This window comes from Falco biarmicus, chromosome 2 (genome assembly GCF_023638135.1).
Source record: "Falco biarmicus isolate bFalBia1 chromosome 2, bFalBia1.pri, whole genome shotgun sequence".
Classification (NCBI taxonomy): Eukaryota; Metazoa; Chordata; class Aves; order Falconiformes; family Falconidae; genus Falco; species Falco biarmicus.
In genome coordinates this window covers 949,597-971,212 of record NC_079289.1, presented here as the reverse complement: position 1 = coordinate 971,212, position 21,616 = coordinate 949,597, and the positions used below count along the sequence as shown (strand labels likewise).

At 48.5% G+C, this 21,616-nt stretch overlaps 1 protein-coding gene across 3 annotated transcripts in view; it reads right to left on the bottom strand.

The window, feature by feature from the left end:
- Positions 1–21,616, bottom strand: part of SLCO2B1 (solute carrier organic anion transporter family member 2B1) — a 68,130-nt gene that overhangs the window by 7,839 nt on the left and 38,675 nt on the right. For all 3 annotated transcript variants that reach the window (XM_056327898.1, XM_056327896.1, XM_056327899.1), the window contains 7 exons: positions 18,543–18,651; positions 11,501–11,665; positions 9,716–9,908; positions 8,708–8,864; positions 3,433–3,602; positions 1,533–1,597; positions 736–856 (listed from right to left, as the gene is read on the bottom strand). In XM_056327898.1, coding sequence (XP_056183873.1) covers positions 736–856; positions 1,533–1,597; positions 3,433–3,602; positions 8,708–8,864; positions 9,716–9,908; positions 11,501–11,665; positions 18,543–18,651 — 980 coding nt within the window. The remainder of the gene's footprint in view (positions 1–735; positions 857–1,532; positions 1,598–3,432; positions 3,603–8,707; positions 8,865–9,715; positions 9,909–11,500; positions 11,666–18,542; positions 18,652–21,616) is intronic.

Here is a 21,616-nt window from a genome sequence, read left to right as displayed (position 1 = left end):
GAGTCATTCAACAACAGTGAACTTACAATGGGGATGGAAGACCACCTACAACTCCCTTCCAGCCTCCCCACAGCGCATGGGCTGGATTTGGTGTCTTCTGCATGTTGGGCTGGGCTGTTCTGGTGGAAGATGAACCCCAGGGTGCAAGGCACCCTGCACAGACCCTGCACCACCTCACAGGCATCTTTGAGGCTGGGGTCACCCTTGCTGCTGCATTACCTCCATGGAGGAGGTGTCAGGACAGGCTGCTTGTATCAGTGCTGGTAAAATGAGTAATTAGAGCATCACACAACAGCCCAGCTTGGAAGAGACCTCAGGAGATCATCTGGTCCAAGATTTTGTGGGAAAGGGAGCCTAGATGAGGTTATCTAGCACTTTGTCCACTTGCTTCTTGAAAACCTCCAGTGATGAGGACTCGACCACATCCCTGGGGAGGTTGTTCCAGCAAATGGTTGTTCTCATTTTAGTGCAGGGAGTGCTTCTGGAAGTGGACCTCTGTGGTCTGTAGCAGTAAATTACCATCATCCTTGGGAGGGTTTTGGCCTGGACTGATGACTGTCCAAACCATTCCTGGGCACTGCTGGGAGTTAGCACAGGCCAGGGGGATGTGAGTCTCCCCATTTGCTTACCATGACATGCACAACAACTCATCCCACGTCGGAGGTGGCCTGATGCCACATTCCCCCTGGATTTCCCTCTGTAGCCTCAGCCCTTAGCCTGACTGCTCATCCCTACCTTTGCCTGAAGAGGTTATTGTCATAGTATCTGCAGGCTGCCCTCCTGTCGCACTTCTTCTCCCAGAGGATGCAGGTCGTGTCGATGGCGCTGCCATACAGAACGGGTCCCGGCATCCATGCTGGAAGCAGAGGGTCAGAGGGGACTTTCTTATGTGATGGGAGCGCCTTTCCTGGGACAGACCCAACCCTGGTTCTTTTCCCATGTGCTAAGGGATTGGAAAGTCCCACAAAGCCGCTGGTCCTGCGCAGCACGCCAAGGGCTAGCTGTGCATTTGCACACAAGGTGCAAGACAGTCCTTCTTTATCATTGCTCTTTGATAAGGGACCATCGCTCATCCCGGGAACGATGCTCAACTCCTTCATGCACTGTGCATGCAAGCACCTTCCCACAACTGCAGTGGCATATTCCAGGGGCCTCCAAGTGAACATGGATTTTCACCACAGGAAAAATAACTAGTGGGCTCACAGGACATGATTTGCAGCCACCTGACGGGCTGGAGGCAAACAGCAGTATCTGAACACAGCCAAGGGCTGCCCTCCTGGACCTAAGCTTATTCCCTGCCCTCTTTTATTTAGCTGCGTAGGTGTACCCCCACAGAGATGCTCGTCCCTCCCCACCATGTGCAGCCTTCCAGGCCCTGCAGGGAAGCATCTTTCCCTGGCTTAGGACAGACTTTGGCCAGCTGAATAAACAGTACTTCTGCAGCCCTGGAGCTGCTCAGGGATAAAATCCCCATGAACCCCCAGGAGCTGCCATGATTTTCTAGGATGGCATTTCAACACATATTAATTTACCTAAAACTCTCAGCAGCATGAACTGTATCCCAACAGCAAATGATTTGTCTTCAGGATGGATGCTCCTGAAAAACAAAATGGAAATGTGTGTCCCCTCTGGCAATTCTGCAAAGAGGGATGTTTCCCTCCCTGGCATCACACAAAGGTTTGCAGCACCTCACTCAAAAATTCATCCTTCCACCTGACCACCAAGGACCCCTGGCAGCTCCCATTTACATCAGCAAAAATGATGAAGGGCTAGAAATTCATTAGGGCTAGAAATAGAAGCTTACCACCGTCTTTTCTTAGCCTGAAAAACCTACCGAACTCCATGAGAGGCAGGGAGGAGCTCAGCTAAGTATTTTTGCTTTTAATTTAAAGAATCCACGTGAGTAAAACACAAACAGAAACCAATATAGCCGCTGGCTCTGCCAAACACAAACAATAAAAGGGATATTTTTTGTAACTGAAGAAGTGATTTACCCGTGGAGGAAGTGGCTTTTTTTGAGGTGGGGTGCCCCAGCATATATTTCAGTGGTACCACAGTTTTCTGAAATAAATATTTCAGACTGTGGTTCCTGCTGGGGTCACACATGGGGGAGGACTGGGTGGCAGAGGACCTCCAGGTCAGCACACCTCCAAGGACTCAGCTTCCCTTCCCTCTCTGACTGCCTGGTGTACACGTAGCTCACTCTTGGCAGAAAAAGGAGATTTAAAAATACCTGGCCGTCAAGGTAAAAACAGGCTTTAACCACAACTTTTCCCTAAAAAGCAACTGTTTGGAGTGCTTCGACCACAGAAACAAGCTTGGAAATATCATTTATAGACTAACACAGAGATTCCCCTATGGATTTCCCCTCTCTCCCCACACAGCCCCCCCCACACCCTCAGCCTTTCCTGCTCATCCCAGGCTCCAGCCCCACCAGTCTGGGGCTCGTGTGGAAGCTGGCTCCAGCCTGCCCCATGGGCAACTTTCCAAGGCTGTGAGAAACCAGAGTTCTCATAGCTTCTCTGCCCTGGCAAGGCAGGCTGTATTCAAGCGAGATCCATGAGAAGAAAGGAAGGTAATTAAACTCCTTAACAGAGAGCTGCATTAAAATGTGCCAAAGTACTGCTGTGCTAAATTAATGCCGAGTTATTGGTGCATCTCGTTACTGAGGTATCAGCTATGGGTGGGGAGAAGGAACAGGATGGCTGTTGGACCTGGAAGTTGTGCTGATACCAGGAATAGGGGGTGCTGAGGACAACGTGGGGTTCCTATGAGCCCCACGGTGGACGTGCTGTGGGGGCCTGGCATGGTGTGACACCCACCCACCCACCGGCTGCTCCCTCCTTAAGCCTGTTGGTGAGCACCAATGCTGCCTGCAAGAGCAATCAGCCATGCAGCACTGGTGGTTCCATGGCAAAGCCTCCAGCAGCCCAAGGTCTCCGCTTGCTGCTAAACTCTGCAGGGATCAGCAGCCACAGCCAGAGAGACCTTGAAAGAGCCTCTGTAGTCTTAGGGCAGCAGGAGCTCTGTTAGTGCAGGGTCTACAGGAGCAAGTCCTGAAGGTCTCTCCTGCTTCAGGTCCTGGAAATGCTCAATGCTTCTGGCCAGACCTGCTGTGCCAGGTCTTTGCTAGCAAAGTACAGCCTGCTCTTGAGCCATGCATAGCCTAGAAGATGGACAACCACATGAGCTGCCAGATGACAGGAGCAGGGAAGCCCTGTTCCCTGTTCCCTGCGACAACTCGTGCAAAACCCATGTAAAAACAAAGGGAGGAACTGGGCATGAGGTGCAATATAGGGCTGATCTAACCTTCCAGTCCCTCAGCTGGAGAAAAACTTCTTCCTCAATTCAAGGACCCCTTGGTTTTCCAAACACCACCTCTGGATGCTTTTTCTGGCTGCACCTAGACCACGGCCAAACCAGTCTGCTCACCTGAGGATGAGCATGAAGGATGGCGTGTGGGACATGCTGGCGAGGATCCCTGCCAGGCAGGACAGGACCACAAAGGGCAGGAAGAGGTGGAAGCAGTCGGTGCCACAGGTCCCGGGCTTGGCGAACCCCGCGAGCCCGTTTTTGGAGATGCAGCTGCAGTTGGTGTAGTTCTGCAAAGAAGAGAGAAAACCCAAAGCTACTCGTCCGCTCAAAGCTATGGAGATACCAGGAATAGCTGCCAGCTGTCATAGGAAGGGAGGGTGTTTAGGTTTTGTCTGTAAATAATTAGCAGTAATTAGCACTCAACACTTCAGGGAGCAGGGGGTGGAAAAAAAGAAACATACAATGAAGCTGGCTGGGGATAACAGACTGAGTGGATGAGAAAACACATATTGCCATGCCCACTTCCAGCCTTCCACACGCTGTCATCTCTGACAGGAGGTCCCAGTCCCCAGTAGGAGATATCACACAGGTGAGCACACACAGCTGATGGGGAAGCTGGGACCACCACAGTACCTTGGTTCATCTCCCTGTACTTCCAGAGGCACCTGGAAATGCTCCTTACCCAGACACATCCTTGCCCTGTTGGTGTGAGCCCCAGCAATGCCTCCCCACCCTCTGCAGCAATCCTACGCTTGTGCTCCCAGCCCCGTGTTGCACGCCTGTTGTGCGCTGAAGATGCCTACACATAATGTAAGCTTAACGTTATCGTTTGCCAGCTGAACACTTTGGCATCCTGCATAAATCTGGGGTTTTGGCATGGACAAATCTCACCCACAGCTAATAAAACATTGAAGCCTGATGTGAGCTTACACACCTGTGTTCCATCTTTTGGAGGAAATAGCTGGGGAGCATCCTGGGCTCCATCACCTGTACCCAGCTTGTCTCCTGCTGAGAGACCCTTCATCCAGGGGCTACGTGTAGAGCAGAGCTGGCAACCGAGGCCAGAGCCCAGGCTCAGGGGGGCACTAAATCAGAAAACACTTGCTAGGGGAAAATGCAAAATCTCACCTTTGAGAGAGGATCATAAATAACTGGCACAGCATTAGCAAAGGAAAGATGCCCTAGGGCAAGGGATATGGATTTTTTTCTTTTCCTCCAGAATTTAGTCACAATTTTCTCTTTTCTTAACAAGAAATGTCTTTTTTTTTGAAAGAGACCTTTAAATAAAATGAGCAGGATCTTATTGTTGCCGGAGGGGGACAGATTCATGCCGGGATGGCAGTTTGCACAAGGTGATCTCAGAGACAGAGGCAGCCCAGGGTCTCCCAAATCCCCATTCCTACATCACTGCCTGGGGAAGTGGCATGGGTGACACCCATAAAAGAGACCCACAAGGCTGAGAGCACAATGTGGGGGGAGATTTGGGATGAAAAGGCATGTAATTCCTCCTCCTTCCTTTAGGAAAGAAGATTTAATATTTTAAATTAAGACTGGGATTTATCTTCTTCAGCCATCTGAAATGAACTAAATCAAACTCATCATCTGGGCTCCTTCTGCAGTCATGGAGGGAGAGGTGGGTCTCCAGAGGACCCACCACAGAGAAGTGCCTATGATAGCCGAGATTAATTTGGGCCAAAGCAGTTAACAAAAATGCAATTAGATAAATTCAAACTTGCTTGATCTCTGTGACCACTACCTTTTCCAGAGAATCACAGTCACGACATTAAGGGGACTCGTACAAAGCCAAATGGAGACCAAGGGCTGGAGATACACGTGGTGGAGGCACAAGGCAGAGCTCTTCCCCTTTCATTCAAAACCTTGGAGGATTTTAGAGCAGGGAGCATGACCCTGGTTGCAAAAACCTCTGAGCAGCGGGGACAAGCCACAAAGCCACCAGTGGCCCATCTCTGTGAGACGCATCGTCTGGGCAGCAGTGCCACAAGGCTGACGCAGCCCCAGGGCTAGGCAAACCACCCAGTGAAGTGGGGAGAGGAGAATAACGGAGAGCAGCCCTGAAACCAGGGCTGTGGTTTCTGGGCAGGAGCAGGCAGCTGGGTGGCACACAGCCAGCCCCGGGTTTTTCAGGGCTGTGCGTCAAACTTCCCCAAAGTACCATTTAGCAATTGTTTTCTTAAGAGAGAAAGCTGTTCACATTATACTCTGCCTGATGCTGCCTTATTTAATCCTTTTTTTTTTTTTTTTTTTTTTTTTTCTTCCAGCTGGGACCTTCCTGTATCCTAAATTTTGGGGGTTGCGCTGACCAGACCAGACCAGACCAGACTCAGCTGGCAGCAGGGAGACGTCCCCACTCCCATCCATGGCAATGCACGATGAAAACGGAGCAAGGCTCAGAAACCCAGAAGCCCATGGCACAGAGATTCCTGCAGTCCTAGGGGAGCTTCCATGGCCACCTCACTCCAACAGGTCATGCTGGACCCAAACAAACAGCAAAGCACTAAAAAGCTGTCACTGCCAGGGAGCAAAGTTTGTAGGCTCCTGCCGTTGCCCATGAAATTTGGGGACATCGGGCAATGCAAAGAGCAAATCGCTTTCAGTGCACGAAGGCTTTCAAATGAGAGTATTAAAGCCAAGCTTGCACCATGCAAGCCTTCTCTGGAAGGGCTGCAGCAAAGCTAAGCACAAAATTGTAGGTTTTTCTGCACAGTGGGAGGTTTTCTAGAAACCCAGGCATTTGGGACACGGAAAGCAGTGGGCAATGAGTGCTGCAGGTCCCTGCTCTGGCAAAGAGGTGCTGAAAATGGTAAGAACAGTGTAATGCAGCAGAGAAAGCAGGAGCTGAAAGAATGCCATAACCTATTTTTTTTTTCTTTTATGCAACAGGTACTACCCAAGAGGGTCTGAGGTTGCTCTGCAGACACCTGAGCTCAGCTCCTAGTCCAGCATGATAAAGGAGCAGGGCTCAGCATCTGTAGCCACACCACTGCATGCCACGAGCTCCCATCCCAGGCAGGTGCAACGTGCTCCAGCTACGACGTGCTGGCACATGGCTCAGTATTTATACCAACCTACCAAGACACAGTCCCTGTGCAGGAGAACCTCTCACACAACTCAGATTGGGTCAAGCTGCATCAGTAGGCGGAAAGAAGATTCAGCAAGTTATCTTAGTGCTAAAGGAAGAATTAATGCTGGCTTTACCAAGTAGTGTTTGCATGGCACCATCAAGGGAGCCCTGATTTTGCTCTAACGTGTGGCTACACATAATTATATGTATAATGAGTGCAGGAGTGGGTCACACTCAGGAGCACAGGGTGCCAAAGGGCTGGAGGCATCTTTGAGAAGGAAGAAACAGTTGAAAAGGATCTGCTGTACAAAAGGCAGGTACAGGGATGCATAAAAGTATGTTTGGGACTAAGGTCTGGCAGAAAATGTAATTGTTACTAAAATGAAGTGTTGTTAATTAACAAAATGCTGCTAAAAAGTGCCCAGACAGTCCCATGCTGCCATGCATATCCTGTGCCAAGAACACAGCGGAAAACTACTCACCCTATATGAATTGCTAACTTTTTTCAGATAGGTATTTGAATTGGCAAAGATTTCCATACTATTTATTTGTTGAACCGTATTGACTGGAGACCAGACAGACAATTGGCACGGTGAAAACTCAGCTCTGTTGGGGTTTTGGTAGCAGGCAGGGAGGAGCAGAGGAGAGAGAAGCACAGGGCAGCGAAATAACCCTGCCAGGTCTGCAAATCAAGGGTAAGCCCAGAGCAAACCCCATTTCTCTAGCCCTTGCATCGGGACTCTCCTGCTAAGTTATCCTCTCATGCAAGACGTGTGCCTTGACAACTGGCACTTGGGGAGGGGATGCAAGCTGCAACTAGAACATAACTTTTTAAGCTGCAAATCTGCAGTCTGAAAGGTGGATTAACATTACTCCAATGAGGCCCTCCCAGAGCATTCACTGGAGGTCTGCTAAATGTCACTGCTGCGTGCACTGGGGCAATGGTCCCTCCAGGCCTGGCTTGCCCAGAATACACAGAGTTGCTCCCAGAGTCTCCAAAAGCAAGATTTATCTCCTTTCTCTTGATCTATAGATGTAGCATAGCTAAAATGAATTATATGATGGAAACACCCAGGCTGCTTCTGCAACTGTAGGTATCAGTTGAGCGTTTTCAGCTGGTATTTCCCCTCACTCTGCAGGGAGGGAGTTTGGACCAAGTGTAGTTTTGCATTTTGCTTCAGCAAAAAAATTTAAATAATTAAATTATTCATTCTAGGCTTTGAACAGTATTTTAGGTAAAGGCCAAACAAAAACTATGGGGTAAGCACTATGGGTGATACCTGCTGCAAGACATCAAGGTATGTGAAAATGTGTACCACATGCACTGATATTTTGCCTTCACAACCCTCGAAAAATGGAAACACTCGGACTCCATCGAGTTTCAGGGAACTTTGGGCATGTGATGCCTTAATTGGGAGCCTGGTTTCATAGAACCACAGAATGGTTGGGTTGTAAGGGACCTTCAAGACCATACAAGTCCCTACCAGGGGCAGGGCCCCCTCCCCCCAGCCCAGGCTGCTCCCAGCCCCGTCCAGCCTGGCCTTGAGCCCTGCCAGGGATGGGGCACCCACAGCTGCTCTGGGCAGCCTGGGCCAGCGCCTCGCCGCCCTCACGGGGAAGGGTTTCTTCCTCATATCTAATCAGTAGGTCAAGGATCATAGATGGGGCAATTCATAGCAGGAGCCTTCTGGAGGTGGGCTGCCTCACCCTGCTGAGAAACATCCACTTGAGTGGAGAGCATGGAGGAACATCCACAATCAACATCCCTTGAGTACAAGAGGCATCCATGGATGTGAGGTCATGCTAGGTGCTGAGATTGGCCCTTCCGTACCGCCCATCCTCCTGTCCCACCACAGGAAACACAGCTAAGAAAGGTGACCTTGTTGGTGACCGTTTAGGGGTGAAGGGAAAGCAAAAGGCAAAAAGTCCACTCAAACTGCTAGGTAGCAAGGGAGATACTGAAACTAGGGTTTGTGGAGCAAAACCTGACCTTGAGAGGAGCAGTGGATGGGGGAGGACACCTTGACATCCTCCAAGGCTGGATACCTAAAAAGGTTTCTGCTTGCTGCCTTGGCCCAGGACCTCTACTGGCAAGGACTGCATTAAGCTGGAGAGCGCTAAGAGACACCAGGGTTTTCCTGGGACATTCTCAGCCTTCCCCTGTTCATTTCAAAGGGTCATGCCCAACACCAGGAGCTTGTCCAACGCTAACAAACATCAGAAAACCTAATTGCCAGACTTGAGTACTGCATTGGTCGTCCCTCATTAGCCATCCCAAGGCAGGACACGAGCACAGTGGAAATGACTCACCAAGACCGAGTTGTCTGCATCAATATTTATGACTCTGCAGCCAGCAGAACAGGGTGAGATGTATTCAATAGCATTAGAGCCGCAGATGGGGTTATAGGCTTTCTCAGGGCAGTTACACTGGAGGTTACACTCCAAGGTGTGGTGTCCAACTTCAGAGCTACAGCAGGAAGAAAATATTAATCCATGGTATTGAGCATCATTAACATGCATCTTATACAGGAAATATACTGCACGTACATTGAGGTTAGTAAAGAAACGCTTGATTGTTTAACAAAACCTTCCCCATATGCAAGTGATGACCCACAGAAATTCCACTTTAACCCCACAAGCCTGCGCTCTGCCTGGGCAACACATGCTGACCACAAATGGTTAAGGGAGTCACCCACTTACTTCAACAGTTGGGCTCGGTAATCTTAAAGGCCTTTTCCAACCTAAACAATTTTATGATTCTGTATTTGGCCCCAAATGTGGAGCCTTGGGGTATTTGCAACAGCACGCTGTGGGAGGCGGTGAGCTGAGGGCTTGGATAAGCTTCCACCGAGACCACGGGATGCTGAACGTGTGATTTTACAGAAGCCATTCCCTTGAGGGAAGACAAGAAGGTCCTGCTGGTGTTTAACGGTAGAGAGAAGCAGCCACAGCTCTGAAGGTGTGATTCCAGGGCTGGCCCCTGCCCAGATTATTCACCTGTGAGTAACATGCCACACTTGCCAAGAAGAAATTTTAATTTTGTGCGGTTTGTGCCAAAAACCATGTTCATTTAAGGTTTCACAACCAGTCATGAAGTTAGAAGGAGTAAGGACGCAGCAGATTAAGTGTTTATTCACAAAAGCATTAATTTTAGACTTATTTTGTCACCATTAACTGTTTCTCATGAAGGAATAAACACATTTCTGGGCATTCTGCTTAGCTCCCACCTCCACCCTGAGGAGTGCAGCTGGGGATGGGGTGTCCCCACAGCCCTAGGAATGACCCACTCATGCCCAGCCTAGCTGGAGATGTCGGTACCTCTCGCTGTAGGTAATGCCTGCAACCTTCTGCGTGGGGCAGCCGAGGAAGAGGAGGGGGAAAGCCATGAGCAGGCAGAGGAACATGCCGAGGACGCATATGGCGCTGCATTGCCTCAAGGACATCTGGAACCGCTTCAGGATGGCACCACCCACAATGATTCCGACCATCGCCCCAGGGATGTTCACAGCACCTGGGGAAAGAAAGGTAGGTCCTATACCTTGTTTTCCATCCTCCAAGCTGTATCCGTCCCTTCATTATAGCAAAGGCCTGGAGGATTTGTTGTTGGGTTCCTCTTTTTCAGCATGGGTGATCTGGAGGGGATCAGCGGTTTTGCGGGGACTGCTGGAATAATGCTAAAAAAGAACAGCTTTGCCAAAACAGCAGGATCCCACAGCAAGCTGGCTGCCTTATGTATCCATGCGTGGAAGATGTAGAGAGCAGTGAAAAGCTATGCTTCAGCCAGCAAATGTGATTTTTTTAGTGTAGACAGGAGAAAATATCAAGTAAACCCAGAGAGGATATGTAATTTCTGTGTAATGCAGTAATGTGCCCACTTCTGTGGCCATCATTGTGAAACTGTGAAGGTTTCCATGACAGGCTTGGCATTTTGCAAAACACACCTTTACAATGGGATACAAAAGTGCAGATACAGAAGTGCAATCTATTTAATTCAACAAAGGCTCAACGGGGAGGTTGCTTTGAGCCCATAAATACCCACACAACGAAGGGATTTCCAACTACAGAAAGCTTTTTGATTTCACAGAATAAGGCAAAGCAAGAATCAGTAGCTGGGAACAAAAGCTAGATAAATTTGTCCAAGAAATATGGTGCATGTCCTCAACAGAGCAGATAAATCAAGCCTGGGAACAAGTCAGCAGGGCAGACCAGTGGAGGACACCACTGCTTAAGCATTTAACCTTTCTGCCTGTACTTAGCCGGGGTTGCTGGGCTCTGCCAGTCTGCTCCGCTCGCTTTCTTCTGACTTATTCATTGCAGACTTCAGAAGACTCTTTCTCTGAGGATGCATGCTGTTTGTTCAAAACTATATTTTAAATACTTCTGTGTCTGGGCCTCTGAACTCTCCAGCTGATTAAAAGAGTAGGATTTTATTCTTCATATTTTTATTACCGTGAGAAGATCGCACAGGGAGACCTCAGGCTCGGACAGGATATTCTGGATGTTACAATACAAGCAAAAGCAGTCTGATGTGATGAGCACATATCCTGCTTAATACTTGTTATTTTCCTTCAGGACACTACCAACAGCAAGCAACGTTACAAGTCTGACTACAACAAACATTTTGAAGAGTTCAGACACGATCAGGACACCATCTGACTGGCCTCTTGCTGCAAAGCATCTTCAAAATGCATGCATACACTTCTGCAGCTTTTAATTTTATTGACTATCCACTTTTTAAAGGACCCTTAACCCAATGATCGATGTAAAGTAATCCCTGCTACAGAAACATGCGCAGTTCCTATCTGATCCTTCTCTGCTTCCTTGATGCAATGAGTTGGTTTCCTCTTCTTGATTACAGGGAACAGCTTTAGATAGCAAACATTTCTCTGGGTCTGAAAAGAGTTTTTTTCTAGCAAGCTCAGGCTGCAGTGTAAGGGGAGGAAAGTAGATAGTAGCTGAAAAAGCATACGGACAAGGGCCTCGTGCCACGTCTGTCTGAGGCAACGGAAGGAGACTGGCAGCTCCAGAGGTGCTTCTTAGTAATCTCTAGATTATTCTCTAAGAGGTACTCAAAAACTGGCAAGCCTTGACAGCAACACTTACCAATGATCATGTTGGCCAAGGACGCCGTGAGGGAGAACTGTCTCTCCAGGAACTTCCCCATGAATGTTGCTAAACCAGCAACCATGGCAGAGAGGTTGACCTGAGCCAACACCACCAGCAGGTAGACGGGATGACGCAGGTTCCTCAACAGGACCAGAGGAAAATCTGAAAGAAAAAGGAGAAGCCTGATGCACAAAGACGAGGTGTACAGCAAAATATTAATCCATGGAAAGTGGCAAAACCTTTACTTTCCCTACATATTTTTTGTGCAGAATTAACTCTTTCAGAGTGGTGAGCTCTTCTGACTGTTTCATTTACAAAAAAGCAGGATGTGTGCTTTCAGGGATTATTATTTCAAGGCTCAATTGCGTGACCACTTGGATATTAAAAAGTCAGGATGAAGCATCAGGACACTGCAAAAAAGGGTGAGAGAGGGAAGCCAAAGATCCCTCCTGCCTCAGGACCAGCTGTGGGATGAGTGAACCAATGGCAGAAGTTAGTTGTTGTAGGAGATGAAGCAAAAAAATAGGGTTTTCAGTGTAAAGCATGTCCAGCCTCAGAGTGAATGCCAGAAGAGAGCAACTCCTCTCTGGACATACCCCACCTCTGCAGAGCTTACCTTTGTAACTGTTAATCCTTTGGAATTGTTGTTAAAGGTTGGTCACTTTCTGCTGAATGCCCATGAAGTTGAGACTGGGAACTTCCCTAAACACATCGTCACACAGGCAGCGTATAAAGGGTCTGTGCCAGTGCAATAGGAAACTGTTGGAGGCATCAGCAGCGCAGCATAGCATAGCACAGCATAGAGCAGAGCAGAGCAGGGCAGGACAGGACAGGACAGACGGACAGAGCAGGACAGAGCAGGACAAAGCAGGACAGGACAGGACAGGACAGCACAGGACAGCACAGGACAGGACAGAACAGAACAGAACAGAACAGAGTAGAGTAGAGTAGAGTAGAGTAGAGTAGAATAGAATAGAATAGAATAGAATAGAATAGAATAGAATAGAATAGAATAGAATAGAATAGAATAGAATAGAATAGAATAGAATAGAATAGAATAGAATAGAATAGAATAGAATAGAATAGAATAGAATAGAATAGAATAGAATAGAATAGAATAGAATAGAATAGAATAGGCCAAAACATTTCAGTTGGAAGGGATCCACAATGATCATCTCGTCCAACTGCCTGACCAGTTCAGGGCTGACCGACACTTAAAGCCGGTTGTGAAGGGCAATGTCCAAATGCCTCTTAAACTCTGACAGGTGTGGGGCAACAACCACCTCTCCAGGAAGCCTGTGCCAGGGTTTGGACCCCCCCTTGGTAAAGAAATGTTTCCTAAGTAAACTTTAAATGAAGTATCTTGACCCAAGAAAATCAGTATCTCACACCAACACTTGGGTGATATGCTGAAGCAGTCCTGAACATCTGCTAATGCAGAACACCTTCTGCAGCAATACCTCCTGCTAAGCTCTCCTTCAGCTGCCAGCATCTTACGATGCTTTAGGAGAAACACAAGTGGCTCTGCAATAGTTTTTCAGCCTCAGCTGAACCTCTATAAATACTGTCTGTATCTCCTGCCTTCGATGGGTGGACTGTAGCAGGATGGTTGAGAGCAACATGGAAACCTGCACATCTTTCCCCGGCCACCTACAGGCTACAGCGTGATTACAGGGGTTGATACAAACACACTTGCCCCGAGTAAACACAGCCTCAGCTCCTTTCCCTGAAGCTTTCTGGCAGGGTTCCTGCTGAAACAAAAACAAAAGTAGCTGGGAAGTCATTAAAATTTAATTTATGTGTTTGCTGCTGTTGCAATTTCAATGGTGGGGTTTTTTTGTTTCAATCGTAAAAATGTATTTTTTTATTATGGGCAAGAAACGCTCTGGCAAATTCCCCTGTGGCTGGACTCTCACTGCTTGAGGAAAAGATTTCTTCAGCCTGCCCAGCACAGACAGCTGCCCCATGCCATGGGAATCGGGATGCCTGATGCTGGCACCCGCCAGCTGGGAGGCTGCAGTTCTTCAGCCTGCAGTGATTCCTCCTTTGTGCACACCCTGAGCCCACTTTCTGCTCATGCCCTTGCTTCCCCTGAACTATCGCCTTCCCCCGTGCTTTGTGCAGCTTTGCAGCACGCAAGCAAAGGGCGTGCATAAGGGCAACTTCCAGACAAACAGATGATGAGTTTCCCAGATGAGGGCTCTGAAAGCCAATATGCTGAAGCAGAGATAAGGAATTAACAGGGAGGATTAATGCAAGGGCCTGCCATAAATGAATGATGTCAATTCTTAGAAGCTCACAAACAATTGGGACAATCTTTGTATCTGCTCCAGCACAGAGGTGCTCGGAAGATCGTAGTGGGGAGAACTATCTGGTGCTTGTCTGGGAGTTGCCCCAAGCTGTGTATTTGCTTTAGATGTCCTAAAAAGTCATGTGAAGAGCGAAGGTCCCTCTGTGGATGTGAGGGGGTCCCCCACATATGAAGGCAAAGCTCTCGCCCATAGGAGTATTGCCTCTCCAGCTCAGCACTCTGCTCTCAGGGTTAGGCAAGCAGCTGAAGACGTTGGAGAGCAGCAGACACATGGCACTAGAGAGGGTCCAAGCATGCAAGGCTCATTGAAGGACCCTGAAATACTGACACACTGGAGAGCCTGGAGGCTAGCAGTCAACTGGAGAGGGAATGAGCTGCGATGATATCCCTGCCCATGGCAGGGGGGGCTGGAACTAGATGATCTTTAAGGTCCCTTCCAACCCAAACCATTCAATGAATTTTGTGGGCTAGACCAAGGTGAACCCCAAAGAGAGGAGGTGGTTTTGCTCTTAAGTATCAATAAAGGTCTTCCTTTTTAAAGCATATTCCTAGTTTACATACTGGAATATCTCAGACACATTGCAAATATGAAACCTCAACTTTCACCCTAAAAGATCTCCCAAGAGTTAATCCAGCCTTTTGTGGAGGTAGTAGGAATCCTCTACCAAAAAGATTTATTTTCCCTAGAGTTCTTTGGTCTTTCCAGTCACACTACAGCCCCTCTGACACCCCAGATCACAGCTATAAAGCTACAGCAACAAGCAGGTCTCCTACTTCATGGTGGGAGGCAGTGAGGTTGCTGTCCTCTGCAATCACCATCTCACTACTAATTCGATCTGTCCTCTGCAATCACCATCTCACTACTAATTCAATCTTCCTTACACCTCCAGAAAGGAAGCTGGGCAGATACTAAAAACAAGTGGAAACTTCAAAATAATACTAAAAAAACATCCTTGAAACCATCTTTAAGTACCATAGAGAAACAAACAAGTCACAAGCCCTGTGGTTTCATTTCTTTGATCACCTTTAACGGATTAATTCCCAGTACGCGTAAGAGAAACTGCACACCCACCCAGGTGTTTTCAGCCAAAGCCTAGAAATCACTCAGGCTAGCTAAATCCTGCTTTCTTGATTACTGCAAGCAGGTCTGACGCCTGCAAAAGGAGCACTTCATGAATACCAGAAGCAGGGTGCAACCCAATGTCACGCAGAGCATCTGTGCAAGAGCCAAGATCATTACCCACAGTACCGTCAGCTTTCCTACTTTTGAACAACTCCAGTGCATGGAGCCTGCTCCCTTCTTGGGTAATTGACCTCATTCTCTGGAAATGTCCCCGGTGCTTTGCCTGAGTATTTATCCTGAACACAGCCCCATCCTGTTATTGCTGATTGTGCATAGAAAAGCTCTTCCTGTCCTTGAGGTAGTTTCCAGGGCTCTGCAAAAACTGTTCTCTGCTCTTTGCACCTTGCCCCAGAAGTAGTTAAAGCTTCCAGCGACTTCCAGAGAAATGGAGAACGCGAAGCACCTAATGGGATGGGGTCTAAACCATCCTTATTTTGTTCTCAATAAACTGCAAAAATTCCAGCAAGCCTTATTTTGCGCTCAGTTATCTCCATGTGCACTGAAGCAACAGAACAAATGACAAAATGTATTTCCTTCTCCATAAACATGCTTCATTTTGCATCATTTAGGCTGAAATAAGTGACTAAACAGCATTACTGAACATCTTGCTTCTCCAGGTCAGCTTAGTAATTTAAGGCTTGCCTCTGCCAAACCCTTAAGAAAATTATGAACTCTTACAGGTGCTCTTCAGCCTTACTTCGCTCAAGGAGCAGCCTCAAGGTCTTTGCTGAATCATAAACTAACCAGGCAGTGTCCTTCTCATCTGGAGTTTGCCCCAAGGCTTGGGCCAGGTTTGGAGCAGGATGCTGCATTTTTCCCACCCGTCAGTGCCAAGGGAAAGCCATCCCTGTTCCCTCCAGCTCACGACAAAGGGACACTTGCCAACAGGAGACACTGCCTCCCTCCCAGGCAAAGCATTCCTGGTCCCAGGTTGAGTTTGCAGCCATCCTTCATGGGTGGCCCATGTGAAAGTATGAGGCCGGTTTGCAAAACACTTTAAACCTAGTGATGAGCCAGTTGTCCAAGTGTTGACTCAATTGGCTCCAACCCCAAGTGCTTGTTAGGGCAGGCCCAACACTGGTGGTGCAAAGGACCTTCTAACTGAACGTGGATGAAGACCGTTTTTTGGCAGATGAGCCAAAAAACAAAGCACAGCCCTTATCTCCAGGGCCATTTTCAACACCTCAGCCAGAGGGAGGACTCTGTTTTACGAGGGATGCAGTAGGAACAGGACTGAAACATCATATGGAAAAATCTGAGATCTTGTGTGGTTCTCATTTGATCCGGTCCCTGCTGGTATCCTAATGCTTTCTTTCATCCCACCCCAAAGAGGGGACCCATAGCCATCAGTGACTTTCAGCTCACTCCAACAGGGGACCCAATAGCCATCAATGACCTCCATTCCACCCTGAACAGAGGACCCACACCCATCAACGTGGAGCAGCTCTGGGGCTGCCTGTCCCAGGGACAGCACCAAAGCACCAGGCAGCTCTGGGAAGGGAGCCATCCGTAAAAGCTCCCTTGCCCCTAAAACTGCATTTTTACAAGCAGTGAAAAGGTTTGATCACAAGACTGAGTTAATACACAGGTGGCTATTTCTCTTGTAAGATACTCTAGGAATCTGCTTTGTGTCATTTCTGCTGGTGGACTGGCCCTGCCCATCTGCTAAGTGCCCATCTCCTGCCTTTCTGCAGAGCCTCCCGCTCCCCACGCTGAACGCAGAGATGCCAGATGCAATCACAAAAAACAAGGAGGTATGTCTCAAAGATTTCACAGCACAGCCCCATCGGGTCCAGCATGCTGAGACCAAAGTGGGACCCCTCTTCTTCAGAAGCCAGGTCATCCTTTTTTACTGGGATGTGGTGCAAAGAAGGCTTGCTATGAACACGGCACAGGGACCAGATTGCCCTACAGCATTTCTCCATCACGTGTGTTTCATTCTGTCTCTCTTTTTAAACAACAGAAGGTAAAAAATCGCAAGGTGATTCAGGCTGGAAAATCTTCAAAAGCTGTTTTCATAAACTATCACGTAGAAAAGAATAGTAAGTATAGAGAGGAAAGAATGTTTGGTGATGGAAAGAAGAAACAAAATAATCAGGAGAGTCACAAAATGGGAGGTAAAATTCTCTTCCTGGTGACTAGTAGGTGAGCCATCACTAAAGCCTCCAAACTTCACCCAAACTGTCTCCGTCTAACCATCACACATTAGCTACCCCCCGGTTTCTGGCTCTGAAAAGAGTTTTGTATTAGACATCCCAGTGATTTCTGCAAGATTGCTCTCCTGACAAAAAATACAGACACTTCATATTTTTCAGGACTGGACTTTAGGGGATAAACTCTCCGAAATAATGAATTTATTAGCACAGCTCCCATAGCCCTGACAGCAAGCCCCAAGCCCGCAGAGGGAACAAATTTCCTTCTGTCTTCACCCAGGAGCAGGGAGCTCAGTTTTATTCATTTCTCAGAGGCAAAGAGCAGAGCATCGGTGTGAAAATCCCATCCGAGCACTATAAATCCGTGCCCACACAATCGTTTCCATCACACGGGTTTTTGAAATGACAGTGCAATGAGGTCAGTGGGGGAATAACCCCCTGACTTATTCCTCTAATTCAGCATTAGGCCAGCCAGCAAACGGTGCAACTAGCAAAATAAAAACCTGCCCACGCTTGTCCAGCTGTGCCTGCCCTGCCCTTCATAAAACAGAGAATTTCCAATAAATTAAAGGGATAATATTCAGGAAATATGGAGGAAGCTGACATGGGTTGACTTCAGAAGGTCACTTTTCTTGAGCATTTGCCAAAGTATGGAGTGTTTCTTTCAAAAATACAACAGCCCTTAGCAGAGGCCTCCATAGACGAAAGCCCAGCTGATTCCCTTCAGCACAAAGAGCCTACTCATTGCTAAGCTAATTGCACTGGATTAAAATCACCCTGAACAAACATGCATTTGATTTTAATTGCTCAGACTCTGGCTCCAGGCAGCACTGGCCATCCTTGGTGGGACAGGGAGGGCAGCCTGGCTCGGATATTGTCACCAGCCTTGAAAGAGGGGGTCTGAGGAGGCTTTTGGGGGTGAGGAGCTGCCAGTGCTACTGTAGGGGTCTGATTCCTGTTATGACCTGAGAGCTGAGCAAGAGCAGGTGGATGCACCCAAGCTACAAACACTAACTGCGGGGGTGGGAGGAAGGTTCCCCTTCCCATGGCCTTGCTCCAGGCTCGCGGCTTGCATCCCTCTTTCCTGCCTGACTTTGGGTTCTGATGAGGTTTTGGCTCCTGTTTCCCACTGCCCCGATGAGCCATAAAGCCACGCAACATTGAGAGCTACCAGCCCCAGCTTCTTTGATCACCATGAAGTGGCATAGTCTGGACACGATGGCAAAGCATCTGCTGTAAGCAGACGAGGAAGAGATCTGCAGATCTAATTAAACCCAGCAACATGCCTAAATTGCATCTTGAGGGCTTACCTAGGAGGCAGGATGAGCACAGGGAGGAACATCCCTTTTTCTTACCAGCAATGCAGCCTATTGCATTGCTGTTGCCAGGACCTATGTTTGCACAAGTGGAGAAACCTCATCCAAGCGGGAGGTGGGGGATGCACACACTTACGTTTGATGAACTGGGTCAGAGAGAGGTTTTGCATGTGTTCAGAACTCGACCTGAGCTGGCTGAGCACATCCTCGCTCTTCTTGCTGTCGTTCTCCTTCCCACTCGCCACCTGGGGACAGACGAGAGGCTGTCACTGCACCGACCATGCCAAAGTTTCCCCTGAACTCGCTTTTTCTCTCCCAATTCATGACGGGCAGCAGCCCATGCTTCTTGCAGATGGAGTCTGCAATGTTTCTGGGCTTGGCCAGCACTGTCCATGACTAGTGTGGGACCTGTAGCCACCGCAACCTCCCACCTGCAGCTGCTGCTGAGTGTCCACACTGTTGGGTTTCCAATGGTGCTGAGAGCATCCATGCCTGTGTCTGTGTTATGGGGCAAGAGCCAGCTTCCCTGCCTTTCCCAGAAGGAATGAATCACACTTCAAAAATACCAAATGGGGCCGTTACCCAGGTACAGCGCACTGTGTGCTCAGCTCACACGAAGGTGGAAATTCAGGAGGTGTAAGCCTTTGCATTAGGAAAGACGGATATCCTCAGGGAGGTGCTTTTCTACCCCAGAGGGCCTGTTTTACCTCTGGGTCGGGGTGAAGTGGGAAGGAGCAATACACCTAGACCTCCACCCAAAGCAGGTTTGCACACTGGTTTTGGATGGAGGATAAACGTTTTCCCTGTGTCTCTTTGTGTAACAAGGTGCTGCACAGGTGCCTTTGCCCCTACTACCAGCAAGGACAGCAGGCAGAAATTGTAGGAGGAAAAGATCCAGGCGAGGAGAGGGTCTGGGAGGGAGGTAAAATATTTTTCATCTCCTAAACCAAGGCTGACCCAGAGCAGGGAAGTACTGTGGGGAGCAGCCACATACCCCTCACTTCGCCCAGCCCCTTTCTTCTCCTGCTCCTGGAACCCCCAGCTGAATTCTACCAACTCCTACTCTCTTTAATGCTTTTAATTTCTTCTAGCCTCATCTTTCCCATTGAACAGCAGCAGTATGGAAGGGACATCCTCTCCCACCCTGGTCCATGGGAGGGGACAGATCCTGCAGCTCCTTCCTCTTCTTTCTTCCCTATTCAGAGGAACAACACTTTGCAGCTGGAGAACAGATGGGTCCAGGCGTCTCTGCTTAATTTAGCCTCAGCTTGTGCTTACAGCTCTGCAGGACACTAACCCCAGTGCTCAGTGTCACGCTGCTGCTGCTCAAAAGCAAAGAGCTTTTTTGAAGAGGAGAGGTGGAAGATGGAGGGCTTGGATCATCTAAGGTCCATTGCAGGTGCATTCGATGACTGCATGTCCAAGGCAAGGGTGTGACATGCAAGGGCACTGTCACCCCCTCAGGATGCTAAGGGAGAGGAGAATTGCTTGGATGTGCATCAGATCCCCTGCTCTGCAAGGTTTTTTTTGAGAATCACTGAGATGGAGGGCATTAATCAGATTACATGCGGTACTATACATGTGTATTAGCAAAAAGTGTTCAGCAGGAGTGCAGTTTTCATGGAAAACCACAGTGTGTTTTTAGCCAGGCCAGACCCAGCAGACGCTTCTCTGACATCCTACATCAGCTCAGCAACGCCACTGTTGCAACTCTTGACACACATTTAATGAGTAAGTTCAATGAGTTAATGAGTAAGACAAATGAGTTAGTTCAACAGAAATTAGATGTGCTTGATTCACAGAAGGAACTGGACAGCTCTTTGCCTGACGCGATCTCTTCTCCTTTGAAACCAAGGCTGACTATTACACATCAGAAAGGTCAAAATGTCCCGTGCTGCGAATGCCATATTCTCTTTTTGAAGAGGGTCTGCAAGGCAAAAGCAATAAAACTCCTTTCATGGTTTTTATTGCCAGAGCTCAGCATTCAATACATTTTTCAAATGCAAAGATAAGACCCAGCTTCTATTCACTTCTCAGTTAGGTTACAGGGTCTCTTCTCTCTGCTCAAAAAATGCAGTGCTTTCCAAAAATACATCCAAGCTGCTACTGACTGTGGCTTTCTTAACTTCCAGTTGTTTATACTTCAGAGAGTTAATAGTCTGCTGAGCACTGTCTGCATATGGGGGGGAGGGGGGGGAGCCCCAAATCCCCCCATATGGGATGCCTCTGCGTGAGTGTGACCCTTGCAAGCAGGATGTTTCTCTGCACATCTTCTGGCTTAGCACTCACCCGAGGGGCAGCTGCTGTTTGCACAGGGAGCAAAGCCATCAAGGAGGAGGAAATCTCCTCTCCCCACGCTGGCTTGGCCCCTTGGTATATTTTTTGCTGCCTGAAAGGATCAGGAAATGCATTCCTCTGGGATGAAGCAGGCACACACCAGGAAAGCAAGCTGCGGAGGGACCAGCACAAATCCTGCCTGCTCGCTGCAGGCAGGGGGGCGAACTATGCTGGTTCTACTGTCAGAGATGCTCAAGCCCTGCCAACGATGCCACGCTCCTGCCACTGGGGATTTTAGCATTACTCAGAGGAGACATTTTGGCAAGCCAGAGTTGGTAGGTGCAATATCGTGGGCTGGCTGCTCAGCGCTACCCCGACTGTCTGCCATAGCACCGTGCCAAGGAAAAACAATTGTGGGAAACATCTTGCAAAATTCCCACACACTTGGACTTTTCAGGATGGTCCCTTAAAGGGCTCAGTTTCCTGGTGCACGTCCACCAGTGAATGGGCTCTTGTTGCATCTCATGATTTTGAAATGGGATTTTATCTATCGCCGTCGCTGCCAGCCTCGTGGCGGGGTGGAGGAGGCAGGGAGGCTTTTGAGGAAGGAGGATGACGCTCCCTCATGCTTTGCATTAGGAAGAGCATCCCTAACCTGATCTCAGCCTGGGGAAAGCCCCCATTTCCCTGCACGGACATGAATAAAACAGGTATGACTGAGCAGGGCTGAGACCTGAGCATGCTTGGCAGGACAGGTAAATGAAAGCAGCTTGCCTGTGAGCTTTCACCGACCTGTTATTGCACCTGTGAGAAGGTGCTGACAGTCTGGTTTTATTCAAATACACCACTGCAAAAAGGGATAAATAACCTGCTCTGTGACAGAGAGGTTTTCCTTGCTTCATTTGGGGCTTCTACAGAGTTTCCCTCCGGCTG